Source organism: Setaria viridis, chromosome 4, assembly GCF_005286985.2.
Source record: "Setaria viridis chromosome 4, Setaria_viridis_v4.0, whole genome shotgun sequence".
Classification (NCBI taxonomy): domain Eukaryota; kingdom Viridiplantae; phylum Streptophyta; class Magnoliopsida; order Poales; family Poaceae; genus Setaria; species Setaria viridis.
The window spans coordinates 30,409,399-30,423,727 of NC_048266.2; the positions used below are offsets into that span (position 1 = coordinate 30,409,399).

At 42.4% G+C, this 14,329-nt stretch overlaps 1 protein-coding gene across 2 annotated transcripts; it reads right to left on the reverse strand.

The window, feature by feature from the left end:
• Positions 1-256: 256 nt before the first annotated feature.
• LOC117852568 (E3 ubiquitin-protein ligase BRE1-like 1) lies at positions 257-9,716 on the reverse strand. Of its 2 annotated transcripts, none has more exons than XM_034734695.2 (20): positions 9,525-9,716; positions 9,231-9,322; positions 7,223-7,384; positions 7,054-7,141; positions 6,462-6,686; positions 6,205-6,372; positions 5,779-5,972; positions 5,623-5,706; positions 5,347-5,466; positions 5,065-5,251; positions 4,810-4,970; positions 4,647-4,718; positions 4,420-4,496; positions 3,883-4,077; positions 3,633-3,705; positions 3,460-3,546; positions 1,389-1,526; positions 1,113-1,315; positions 867-1,032; positions 257-778 (listed from the first exon to the last, which is right to left on the reverse strand). In XM_034734695.2, exons 2-20 carry the CDS (start codon positions 9,282-9,284, stop codon positions 647-649), a joined length of 2,586 nt encoding a protein of 861 aa, XP_034590586.1. In that variant the 5' UTR covers positions 9,285-9,322; positions 9,525-9,716; the 3' UTR covers positions 257-646. The 2 variants fall into 2 exon arrangements, with proteins under 2 accessions (XP_034590586.1, XP_034590588.1); XM_034734697.2 differs by having other exon boundaries at positions 9,231-9,355.
• Positions 9,717-14,329: the final 4,613 nt, after the last annotated feature.

The window sequence follows — 14,329 nt, forward strand, 5'->3', positions numbered from 1 at the left end:
AATCCAAGAGGTTTATACATAAAAAAATAGTGCTCACACCGCCACAGCAAAATTCCCAGAATACTATTTTAAACAGCATTTACAAACACAGACAACTTACATAAGCTAGAGTAATCGAGGTTAGTAATCTAACACAATCACGGCTTAAGTCTATCCTTAAAACACCGACGGAAAAGAATATCAACTCATTCTAACTGTAAGGAAATACAAGGCAGCAATGCAAGATTCAAGTAAATGTGAAGTACTCATCAAACGCTGCATCCAACAGAAATCTCACTATTGGCAATCACCTGAAATGTACAAAAAGGAACCTACATTCTTATTGTCAGCTACATCAATTAAACTAACTAAAGCTATGGATTGTACATTGCTCACTATGGCGGGAAGCACCTATCCTCATGAATGGTCAGGCTATTCTAACTGTTTGGGCAGGGCAAACAGACTTTACAAAAGGTGCATGAAACAACACTGGCATTATATATGTCGGCAGGCACCAGCAATCACATTTTAGCCTATCTTACATGTTCGGTTGTACAAGCTACAAAAGCTATGTTACATCACCGACTGAACCACCATGTCTGTCTACCAAAAGCACCGAATGCAGTTTGACCTGGATGCATGCTGACACAAGCTTCACTGTACTGTTTCATATATAGATAGGTTTCACGTCGTTAACACCGAAGCTTAGACCACAAGATGGACACCGCTTCTGACGGCTACCAAGTGACTTCTGTATGCACTGATTGCAGAAGAGGTGGTAGCACTTGGCAATCACAACCTACAATCAGAAGATTGTGTCATTCGATTAAATGTTCACTTTTATTGTCCAAGTATGTCAGGAATAACTAAAGAGTAAAGATCACTACCTCTTTCTGCCTATCATGACAGATACCACACTTTAATATGCCCCTATACTCCTTGACCTCATGATGAAGCTTTTGCAGGACTGCTGAATTATCTGTCTTCTCTCTAAGAGAATTAGCTTTACTTGACATTAGATCCAAGTCATCCTCTATTCTCTTCTTACTAAACCTGGAGCAAAACTGATCTTGTTAGACTAAATATTAAGAAACTAATTGCTGAACAGAAAAGGAAATGTTTGTATAAACCACCTCTCCTTCTCTAGTTCTATAAGCAGCTCGGCAACTTCCAGTCGATTGCTCCCAACCTTAGCTTGTAGTTCATCCATTGACTGCCTGAGCTTTGGAGCCTCTCCACGCATACCAGTCAGCTTTCTTTGAGAATTGACCAGTGAAATAGATTGCTGCATTCCATCCTCCGACAGTCTCCTCGCCCGCTCTGACCAAACTCGCAGCTGGAAATTAAGGAAAAATATTCAGCTCCCAAACCAGATTAATATAGCTTCTCGGAATGAATGTGCCACCAACCTGGTCCTCTAGGCGGAAAATTTTCTGCTTGTACAGATCCATCAAAGTGTTTGCATGCTGCAAATTTCTTTGCAAGGAGCACACTTCCATGTGCAAAGCATCATGTGACTGTTTTGCTTTAACACCCTCCATGAAAAGCTGCAGTCACAATGAGTAATTATTAATTCAACAGCTACTGAAAAATGTTATGCTTCTTACACCTCTATACATTCTAAAGTACCAAGGTCTAATCCTCAAATTGGTTAAATCTCAATGTAGTTTTCTTAACTTCTTAGTTCTTACTCAATAAATCATAGGTAACTATGTTTCACTACCAGTAAAATCCCAATAAAAATCAGGGTACCAAGGTCTAATCCTCAAATTGGTTAAATCTCAATGTAGTTTTCTTAACTTCTCAGTTCTTGCTCAATAAATCATAGGTAACTAAGTTTCACTACCAGTAAAATCCCAATAAAAATCAGAGTAAATTTAAGATCACAACAAAATTAGCTCAACTATGATGCCTTACCATGTCATGATGATTATATGATAAGACATCTTAAACAGATTATTTGCAAAAAAAAAAACTTTAGTAATAATCCATACTAGTTTTCTTAGGGCCTTGGGTACCCTAAGTTCAAAAGAACTAGCACAAGTCACAAACAAGGAAAATAAGAAAAAGAAAAGCAAAGTAGAAGACCTTGCCTTTGTTCCTACTTCAATACAACAATACGGAGCCTTTGTCTCCTGTGCATTCGATGAAAAAGAACTAGCACAGAGCCCAACGCACTATTACATTGTACAATGCTAACTCTAGGTTACAATCTGTTAAATCAAAATCATTGTAACCCCAATGTCCTGTTCCGATAATGTGGCTTTTTTAGCAACTCAACCTTTTCTTTTATGCAACTACATATCAACACTGGTCGCCAAATCCAGTAGATCACCATGGTTACCATACCCGCTGGAAACTAGTGACCAGGGTGAAGCCCCGTGTATTTACTTTTGCTTCCTAGTTTGGTTCAAACTAACAACAGATCAATGGAGTATTAAGTTCCTTCAGTCAAAGTCAGGAAAAGCTGAAATTCTGCCAACTTGGATTCTACTAATCTTCTAATGTATATTTATTTTAATATATAAACATTTTTTTATTGATCGCCAGATCGGAACAGGGTCTCACCTGTCTTCCTAATGGTCTGGCAGTGCTCCCTGCCTATGGCTTCCTTGCCATACATTTCATCTTATTCACTTATTTTATGGCACCAATTATAAACAAGACACTCCTTAACCATTGATACCAAGCTACGACTCGACCCTTTTACAATGCCACAGAAAATCTCAATGCCACCCCTTAATATGCAGCAAAATCCAACTCCAAAAAGCTGCACAACAAGCACCACTATAAAATTCAAAAGCCATTGATGGCATATCTAATGCATGGGCTCGCCACCAAGATGCCAACCCCCTTGTCAAGGGGCTATTTCTGTATGGCATGTCGTATTAGACACGGTCCATACATAGGAATGGTCCACTACCAGATATGGGCCTCCCATATACTCATTAATGAGCCAACAACCCTGCATGAGCCTTACTTAAGCCTAGGAACCAGAAGCAACCCGTAGCTCTTCGCTCATCCAGACACACCACCAACTCCAGAGAAACCGATACCCTTTACGGCTGAACTTACCGGTGACCCAATCCCCAGCAACCTATCCCACCTGATGGTTCTCCCTAACCATGGTTGATCCCTTCTCTTCCAGATCCTCTACTTATTCTTCCGTTAGATCATCCCATTCATCTAAATCATCTTCTAAACTGTTTCTCTCAATTTCAGAGGCAATAGGAAATGGACTGGACACCAGAACAGACATAGGGATGTGTGTCGATGCAGCAAAAACAAAATGGGTGCACAAGTCAGAGCAATACTGAAGAAAATGATTTGCACTAACTGAATTGGTGGAGTGGGAAATAGAACCTCTTCTTAAGGTCTTAAGCATTCAAGTAAAATAAAACAAGTGTCATAAACAATAACACTGAGATGAAGACACATGCAGACAAATTAACTGCTCGAATCAGTCATTTGAATCATCACCTTTGTATTATGATCATCTCTTTCGATGATCTGCTGTAGTAGTTGTTGATTTTGTGACATTATGTCTTCATATGCATGGCCAATGCTCTGTAATCGAAAATAAAAAATTTGAGACCTGAAAACATAATGCTGATAACCATGGCCGAATGGTGTACATGGAAGATTGTACACACCTCAATCTCTACCACATATGCTTCACATTCTTCATGTTTAGACTTCAGTGTATCAGATAGTCTCACTAGATCTCTGAGCCATAGAAATCCAGCACTTGATATCACTTTACTTGAAAATTTTATAAAAGAAAATATGCCTTCCGCACTATTTCAACAGTCTTGAGCCCACCCATTATAAAAAGTAGAAATGAATTCTCTTTTCTAATTGCATTTCTAAATACTAAAGGAAGAGTGAATATGAATGGAATACCTCCTAGAAGCTTCCAGCTTCTGACTTAGTTCAGCAATCTCAGCTTCAGCAGTTGCTAGTCTCTGCTGAGACATTGCTTCAGCTTCATTGGCTGCAATTACACGTTGCTCTAATTTACTTTCATTAAGAGAGTATTTTAGGACGTGGACTCGAGCCCATTCAGAGAGTTCCCTGTCTCTGGATTCCATCAGCTGTCTGCCACCAAAGAGTAAAAACATATGTAAATATAGCAGAAATGACTACCTATGAAATAAATGGACTGGACAGCACACAATGTTCAAACGCTCAATAAGTATTTTCATCACTAAAAGCAGGAATGTTGTATTAAAAAACACATTACAATAGCTAATATGATAGGCACTGGCCAACGAGACTCAGGAATCAGCTACAGGAGCTAATATGCCATAAACAAGTAGCTTGCAACAATATGACTAACTCAACATTTTTCATACAGAAGTAGTGAAAAGAAGTACCCTGCTCCAGAAATGTCACTCTTAGAATTTACACAATGTTGATTTCATATTAAGATGAACCTACCTGGAATCAGTGGACTCATGCTTATACAATTCCACAAATAGCTTAAGCTCCTCTGCATTTTCCCTTAGATCACGAACCTATGATATGTAAAATATGTTAATAAAACAACACTGGAACGCACAAATCCTGCAGTAGGTAAGCACTAAATGTTGTTTAACCAGTACAGGAAATATTAAAAAGATTTGAACATACAGATCAGAAAAACAATAACAACAAAAAAAGCTTACCAGATATTGAAGTTGGGTTATGTCAGAATCAGCATGGCCAGATTTACATGATATCTCTTCAATTTCTTGTTCCTACAAAACAAAATATAAGAAATGGCACATCGGCAAATCAATGCCACAACACTTGCCCACTGATTGTGCAAAGCAACAAAATGAAATATACCCTTCTGTTTAGGATACTAGAAAGTGAATGAACTTCTGCTCGCAAAGAATGCAACTGTAAGGAAGCATCCTTGTGTTTGGACAGTTCCCTTTGAACAGAACCCATTTCCGTCGGTAGTGATGACACTAGAGCTCTGAATTTTGAGATAACTTGGTTCCGACCTGAAAGTTGAAAAAAAAAAGAAAAATTATTTCCTCCTTTAAAGAGAGATCAGAGGAAAAGTATTTAAAGCATGTTGTGTTGTAATTACAGCACCAGGTTCTCTTGAAGCCTCTTCAAGTTTCAGCACCAGCATATTCTTTTCATTAGATAGTTTCTGAACATCCTTTTCAAGATCAGCAATTCTAGACATACAGTATGCAGAAACCTTCTGGGGGATTTCAGCCAGATCAACTTTTTGATTAAATTGCCTTTCTTGCCAAATAAAGCTATCCATATCAACCTGAAACATGGAAAGTAGAAGTTCAATCAAAGATCAGATCTTTTGGTGTAACATATCTGCAATAGAGACTTGCAAATTCACTAACCAGTAACCACCTGTAATTTCTCTAACAATGTTCGGTGATCATCCAACTCTGCTTGAGACTTCTGAAGTTGATCATTAACAAGCTGAAAAGCTTTGGAAGAACGAATGCTTTTGAAATCTGTCAGTATATTCTGGAAGCAACAAAAAAAAAGGTAAAAAATGTCATATAGTATTCAACATTACAAGACATAACCTTCAACCACACAATAAAAATTAGGTATGGGAGTACAAAACGATAAAGCAATTGTGCATTCTGCGCCTGATCAGATATCTTTGGTTCAACAAACCTGAAAAGTTGCTAACTTGTTCAAAGTTTCAATTCTCTCTTTGTGCAGTCTCCTAATTTCCTCTAGACGCTTTGAACTCAGTTCCTGCTTATATTAGCATGTGTCAAGCTTAAAGTTCATTCACACCTAGACAATAGTTTGGAGCTCTGAACATACCATTAACTCCTTGTGGGTAGCTTCAAGATCTTGCAGTTCTCTTTGTTTATCTCTCACCTTCTCTGCAGTTGCATTTTTGTTTCCAACTGTAGGAACAAGAATCGGAGTCCCTTGCTTATTGTCTCCCTGTGCTTTCAGTGCTGCCAGTTCGTGCTTGGTTTCTTCCAACTTGGCAACAGCACTGGTCAACTCCTCTTGAAAAGTACAAAAATACATGTGTTAGTTTTATCATTGCACAACAGCTATGTACATATAGTATCAGGAAAATTAATTTATATTTTTTATGATTAGTATTAACTTGTTTGATGAATCAAGTTAACGTAATGGAACTTTAAATATTTGTGATGTACTTTCAATTAAGGACATAAATATATTCGATATTGGAAGCCCCACAAGATAATCATCCACAAAACAAATACAAAATACCTTTCAGACGTTTCTGTTCAGCTTTATTCCAGGCATTCGAATCTCTTTGTTTTTGGTAGTTCCCTGCTAACTGCCTGTGTTTCAAGTGAAGATTATCTACTACCTGTATCACTTTATTAAGCTTGGATAACACGTCACTGGTAGCACTGCGTAGTTGCCTGCTGTGTTCTAGAGAACATGGGCAGATTAAGGAAAATGTTAGCATATAAACCAACATGAAAGCTATACTACAACAGAAAACATGGAGCAGAACGAACCATTTTCTGGCAGTTTAGTGAGAGCAGCAGAAACAAACTCGTTATTTACATGCCACAGATCACTTGATGGAAGGAAGAACTTCTGCAGAACATTAATCGTTGATGATTGTTCTGGAGGGACATCATTTCCCGGATGGCAACTGGGAGAACAATCTGAACTTTCTGTGGCACCAGCCTCCAAAAGTCTATTTAAGAAGTCCCTTTCTAGGGCCATGCATATACCATCTGACAAATAAGATTTGCATGTACATGAAGAAGGACAAGAAGCATTTAAAGTAGACAACATAACACAGGCAAATGCTACTCAAATAAATATTTATTTATTAACAACCATGAAGGAACCAAGGAAAACTAACAACAGCTAGTTCCACAGACAAGCATGTAAAACTTTTGTCACAAAATTATTTTCGAAAGAGCAATGAACCACAAACACCTCAAATAAAAAAGGTTTCACAATACCTGCTAGTTCACTGCTTCAGTAGTAGAAAGTATATAAGACAACAAAATCATAGAATTCTTAGCTGCTCCATGTATGATTCTAAAACAATTCAAGGTCCAATAAATTCGTAACGCATAAAGTACAGCTCCGTACCCTTTCGTACGTTGTTGTGGCCTGTACTGCAGCTCAAATTCGAAGATTCACTTTTGCAAACAGAATCTAACTCAAGATCTGCTACAAGCTGTTTGGAAAAACAAATTTCAGAAGAAAGCCTATAACGTATGTATGTTATGGCAACATGCACAAGGCTAGAATAACTTACTCGCTCCCAATAACTTTTGACCAGGACAAGTGTCTCATTATGTGTCCTCTGCTTCTCTTTTAAATCATTGAATCTACTCTCAAGAGCACGGAACTCAAATTTGTGGACTTCCAATTGTTCCGAAAGCTTTTGATTTTTGTATTTAAGTACAGCAAAATCGAGCTGCCGAATAAGAAAGTATAAGATGGCAGTACAGCAAAACCATGAATAAAAAACAGCATTAGATTGAAAATATATCATATTAATTCCAGTGCGAACAGAACAGCATAGACTAACGCGTGAGCACCTTCATGTTCAAATCTCAAGAAATGCAAAGATGGAATGAGATAAAATAATAATAGTGGTATTATATGATGTGGGTTGGAGACATCATTTGGATGAGGCGCCGCCCTCATCCAAATGAAGGTGACAACCAGCATCCTTAACGTCACGGCAATGCACTCTCAAATTCAACCCAGCAATGGTGCGCTGACAACCAGGATTGCGAGTGTACTTATTTGAGAATTTGTGAGTTTTTTAAGATTTAATCAGAACTGGTTTTGCTGAATAAGCAAGCACTAACAAATTATTCCAATTTTTGGCATAATAGATCAATTTTAGCTGCATATCCCAACTTGAAATGCTAAGAAATAAATTAATCTTGCCAGCAGGAGCTCTGGCATTCACTAGAGAAGAAAATGAACATGGAGACACAAGTTAGGTGTATTGGGATGTTAAATAGTCATTTAGACCATACTACTGGCATGTTGCCGAGACATCTCATGCGTGCACCATTTGAAGTAAAGAATGCTAGCCATATTTGTAAAATTATTATCAGATATCTTGGTGCCAAGTGGTATTGCACAAAACGACACAGAGATATGTTAAGTCCTCTCTTTCTATGGATTAAGAAGAAATAGGTGAAGTGATAGCCTCTTCAGCAGTCACAGGGTAAAAAAGTTGCTTAAAGGCCACTGTTGGAATAACTATTTGCTATAATTTCTTGATATTACGGTCATACGTTGAATTGCTCATTGGTGATATCATTGATTTATTAATGTTCCGTTTCATCACAGGAGTGTTTAACTAAGGGATAATGGTCGGAAGTAACAGTAATAATGACATTTATTTCCTGGTAATCATGCTGTAACCATCTATGTCAATGATTGCCTAACCGACTATTTTGCTTTACAAGACAGGAAAGTTGATTAAGGTTACAATAGCATGCCTTTAGTTCCACTGCTATCCCGAAGGTTATAATAGTATATTAGTATGCCTATACTGGTACGATATTGCTCCATGCCTTTGTTATGAATTCCATTCCTCATAACTCTATTAACCTGGTACAACCATGGAAAGTCATTGCACGCATTCACTAGGATTTGTAAAGCTAAGCCATTACATATAAGGTGCTGTTTGGTTCGGGCCAAATTAGGCTGTATCCATTTACAGCGTAACAATACACCTGTTTTTTTTCTCTGGTGGTGGAAACGGATCACGGCGTAACTCAACCGCGATACCGCTCCGTACCCAGTGTTAACGGAAGTTCTCCATTTGCTCTATTCCAATTCCGTTACCGCTTACCAGTGGGAAGCAGACAATGTATGGAAGTAGCCGTTACAGCTCAAATCCCAGAACAGCTAAATTACATTACCATTTGTGTTACTTGCGCATGAACCAAACACCACCTAAGGTGAACTTTTGGGTACCAGGATCAGGTAACCACTCTCAAGTATCCGTGCACAATTATATCGAATACTATTTACAGAAGGTAAACAATTCTTGAGAAGTTAATGTAATCCATCAAGATGCATAACAGGGAGTGCACATCAGGATATTTTAGATCATAGTTTCATTTTCCCCGGCAATCGGAAGTCCAATAAGACGCCCAGGAAGCAACCAAGTGAAAGACAAAATGTGCAGCCGACTGCCCAATACAGAGCTCTTTCGTTCTTTTCTTATTCAGTATAAAAGTGCGAGGGTTAAGTTTCTTGTAGACCACAGAAATTAAATGCTCATTTGCACTTACCGGACGAGACATAGCACTTTTCCTGGGATCTTGGACGTGGAGGCAAGTTGACATGCTACTGGTACTGGTGTTCACTCAATCAGCATGAGGTCCTGAAGCACGCACGCACAGCAGTCATTGCCAAGCTTATGATATCCAAATCCACCCGATAATTTTTGCAAACAAAATCGAAGTTAGTAGGTATATAATACATATAGATTGCATCTGTGTCAGATCCGAATTCAAATATGTTATATTAGGGTTTGGGGTGCTCCGTTTCGTACAGCGGGACGAGAAGAGAAGGGGCGGGCATACCTGGTGGGTGCTCGTCGCCGTCGCCGGCCAAGGGCCCGGCGAAGACGTGGCGAATGGCGCCGCCGCTGGCCCAATCGTCGCCGCCAGGAGAGGCAGACCAAGAGAGGAGAGACAGAGAGAGAAGGGAACGGGGGAAAAATAGAGATGAGGGGGAGGCCGGGGAGGGGTGAACACCTAGGCCTAGCAAGCAGCGAGCTGCGACTCGCTCCGGCCGTTTCGATGGCAGCTTATTGCTGATTCTCGTTACTCTATCTGTTTATAACGTAATAACAAGAAAACAAAATTGGTTGATTCATTTTCAATTTAAGCAACTAAATCAATTAAAAAATTTGAATATATTATTAAGAGTTTTTTAATAAAAATCCAATACTTTTTCATATATTTATTTTGTTTCTTAATTCCTTAAAAAGAGATAGCAAAATCAAAACATGGTTTATTTTCTCTTTCTAGTAATAGAAAATATTAAGCATGGATATGTTTTAGATTAATAAAACCATATCATTCTATATATTTATGCTATTATACACGTAACTGCATAAAACACGACATACTAATTAAAATTATGCTCTCCTCTGATCATTATCGTGTTGGGCCGATGACGATGCATACGCTCATGGCGTGTATACTGGGCCAGAAAGAACTGGTAAGGCCCAAACAAAAGGGCCACGAAACCCTTATTATTTCATGGAAAAAGTCCTATTTACCTCCTCGAACGATGGGCCTAGTCCGTGTTTCCACCCTGGACTCGAAAACCATCCGTTCTGTCACCTCATGCTATTAAAACCGGACACATTACCTCCTCGACTCGATTCCACAGTGGTTTTATCTTACGTGGCAGTGACATGGCAGTTGTTTTGCCACGTGTATGAATTGTCATTGACATGCCAACAATTAAAAAATAGTGGACCCCTTAAAACATCGGCGGCGGGAGCCCAAATCCGAGCTCCACCGGCGGCACGATGCTCTCCAGTGGACCTCCATTGGCAAGTGCGTCCAGCCTTGCCTGTCGGGGCATCGTGCACGCTGGCCGGCCGCGCGCTGCTCCTGCTGTTGTGGCTGGAAGGCGACATTCTTGTGGAGTACCTTCTCTTCTTAGAGGAAACGACGTCGCCCCCGCCGACAAGTGTGCCGGTGGCGTGGCTGGAAGTGGAAGGGGAAGTTCGAGATAAGTTTCTCCGATTTCAAGGAGTTGGGGTCGGCGGCTGTTGTTGACCCCGAAGAGGTCGGAGGAGGAGGAGAAGCACGGGCACCAGCACGTAGCGTGATGGTGGTGGCGGCCTCTGGTGTACCACGACTACAGGCCAGCACGCGCGACACTGCGTTCGTGGGGCACCTCTAGTACCTGATGCGTGCGGTGGGGACAGAGCTCGTGAAGCTCCTGGGTGTGCTCCGGACCTGAGCCTTCGGTGCGTGGAACAGGAGCGACCATCCTGGGCGACGGCAAGCACCGGCAGCTCAATGCGGAAGGGGGCAACAATACGACAATTGAAAAATCAAGGCAGCTCAATGCGGAAGGGGCCAACAATACGACAATTGAAAAATCAAGCCTCACAGCAACGCTGCATCATCCTTCTGACTCGGCATGATGATTTGGGTTCTTTCGATGCAAAATTGGATCCAATTCAACGGACAATTATATTTGATTTCTTTCTGTTTCATCAACGTTACTGAAGTAGCTGTCGTCAGCCAGGTACAAGCAGCAACCCAATCTAAGCGCCTTGCATCACCACCGGTAACATTGGCTGACGCAACACTGGTGAAGAAATCGCCGCGGGTTGAGGACACCATCGTATGTACCGAGCCCGCCAGCGGCCGTCCGCACGGGTCTCCGTGCCCCTTCCCAGGCTCGCCCGCGGTCCCTTCCTACAGATCGAGGCCTGGCTGCTCCCTTTCACAGTTATAGGCCACCGTCCGCTCACCTTTAGTCTACATTGGGTTTGCGCCGTGGAGCTCTTCCGTCCAGGCCGCCGGCGCTCCCGTACTGGTGCATCCAAACCAACAACAGGGAGAGGAAATGAGAGAGCGACAGTAGCAGAGACGGGGTCCGGCTTGCGTCGCAGGGGCTCGGGTGCGCTCGATTTCGAGTGGCAGGGGTGCCGTCGTCGTTCTGCCCGGAGGGGGAAGGGAAGGTGGAGAAGAAGAAGAGGGTGACGGGTGGGTCCCGCATGTAAGTGAGAGTATGACACGTGGGCCCATGACACATTGGATTGGTGCTGTGGCGATGATGTGTCGCCAGCTCGGACAAAACCGGGGTGAATGTGAGGAAGGCAGAATGGACAGTTTTCAAGTTTGAGGTAAAATCTGATGAAGGAGGTGAATATGACTTTTTCCTTATTTCATCCAGACTCTACTTTGGACATAAACAATCCCATCAGTCGTTTTTTAGCGTAGTGAGCGAAAAGAGATGGTCTTTCGGAATTCCTAGAACTACGGTCTCATTTGGGCATTTTGCACAAAACGAAGCACTATAGCGTGAAGCTGTTTTGTAAATTAAGGTTAAAATAAAGTGAAGCCACTATTTTTTTTACTTCACTAGCATTCTCGGAGAAGTCCTCTCAAATGGCCCCTAGATCAATAGGCTTATTGATTCAAATTCACACCTTTGTGTAGTTGCATGGAAATTGCAAGGTGGCAGGGAGGAGGTAGAGATCCTAACATACGTTTACTTAGATTTCGAATTTCTAAGAGCAAAAAACTCTCTTCTGTTACTGAAATTTGTTTATACCGCTTACGCATATGAATAGTTCCCTGGCTCCAGTGTGTAAGTGGGTAGGGGTAACTGAGGGGGCGTTTGGTTCCTTTTGCTTATTTTTAGCATGATTAGGAGTATTAAACGTAGACTATTTACAAAACCCATTACATAAGTGGAGGCTAAACGGCGAGACGAACCTATTAAGCCTAATTAATCCATCATTAGCAAATGTTTACTGTAGCAGCACATTGTCAAATCATGGACTAATTAGGCTTAATAGATTCGTCTCGCCGTTTAGCCTCCACTTATGTAATGGGTTTTGTAAATAGTCTACGTTTAATACTCCTAATTAGTATTTAAACATTTGATATGGCGGGTGCTTAAAAATAAGCAACTGAACCAAAGCAGGCCTGAACTATCCAAGGAAGCGCAGCAGATCCATCAATGTGCTTGATGAGGAAAAGAGAAGCGAGGCAGATTCTGCCAACAGGAGTCAGGACACGCCCCTTTCCTTGTCAAGCATCCGCGCAGCAGCCCGGAGTCCAGCCACCGAGCGCCGGCCGAGCTACCCGCCGCGCCGTGCTCCTAACCGGCTATGCCACGCACGCATATGCCTAGCCTAGCCAAGTAGCCATGTGCCGGTGCCTGCCGCCCGTAGGATGCCGTAGCCTCTGTTCGATCCCCTGCAGGCTGCAGCTACCTAGCCCTGCCGGCCGTGCGAGTGTGACCGCGGCCGGCCGGGGACACCAGGACATGGCCATCCCCACCCCCAGGACTGGAGGCCACCGGCTGCACGGAAATAACTTTCTTAATCACTCACTTTACCCAGCTCGCTTCATGACCACAACTGGCAGTCGCTGTGCCCCAACTCTGGCGCCTGGCGGCACTGTGCTGTGCACGGCGCTACGACAAAGCGCGCCGGTGCCCAGCGCCGTCGCTTTTCGTGCGTACGCATCTGGCTTTTTCTGCACACAACACAGTGTCGGAAGAAGCGAGCCATCGTGAAACACTGGAGGTGTGGGGAGTCACGGAACGCTACTTTTCGGCGCAGGCCGCGCCGGCGTGTAGCCGTCCGGCCGGCGCGCAGGCAAAAGTCCGGAATGCCGTTGCCGTTGCCGCCGTTGCGCCAGGATATGTCCAGGCCGGCGCGGAAAATCATGGCGCTCGAGATGATCCAGCGCGATCGATCGGCGCCTGGGACGAAGACCCTGCCACCTGCCGGCCGTCCGGCACGCGTGAGTGGCGGCTGCAGCCTGAAGCACCGTGCATGTCGCTGGGAGTGCTGACGCTAGCTCGAGCTAGCAGTGTCCACCGGTGTGATTCCGCCCGTTCCGTTCCGTTTAATTTGTTGCTTGACGTGGAACGGGTGGATGATTTGGACACAAAACTTAGTGGCCCATGACAATTGACATGATTGCTGAGGTGATTAAGCCGCCAGTTTAGGTCGCCGCTGTCGTTTTCCAATTATGCAGCGGGAAAGGGGTACGGCCACGGCCTAAATTTCATGGAAATGGCCTTTTGGGGGACTCAAAATCAGCTTTAGTTGTTGCTAATTTGAGAGGGAAAAAAACAATAATTGCTTTTAGTGGTGGTTGGTTGACCGATGCACTAAAGCAACAAGATTGTTGCGGTCTTGTGGTTTGGCGTCTTGTTGTGCTGGGTTTATTGGTTTGTTAAATGTCAGTGGCCGGCCTGCTGAAGTGGCCAGTAGGCATTATCTCTGCTCAATATAGAATTGGTGGATTTTCCATCCATCAGAAACTCTGCCTGCCCTGAGCACATATCTATCTATCTAGATCTCTCCTTTTTCTTGAAACTTCTGCTTTTCCATGCAAATGTCTTATCACTCCGGTTAATTATTGGAACAGCTTTCTCATGAATTATGCATATATGAAGTTTTGTAATCTAATGGAGATCCTCTGCCACTTTGTGAAACAGGACAATATCAAAAGAAAGTCATTTTATCGCCTCGTCTGACTGATGTTGCCCTTACTTTCCAACTAGGACATTATTATCTTTGACACTAAGCGCATAAACATTCAACTAAGGGACATCTTACATTCATGAGGCGTCTAATTTTTTCAACCTGAAATCAGGCGACGCTTGTAAGCTC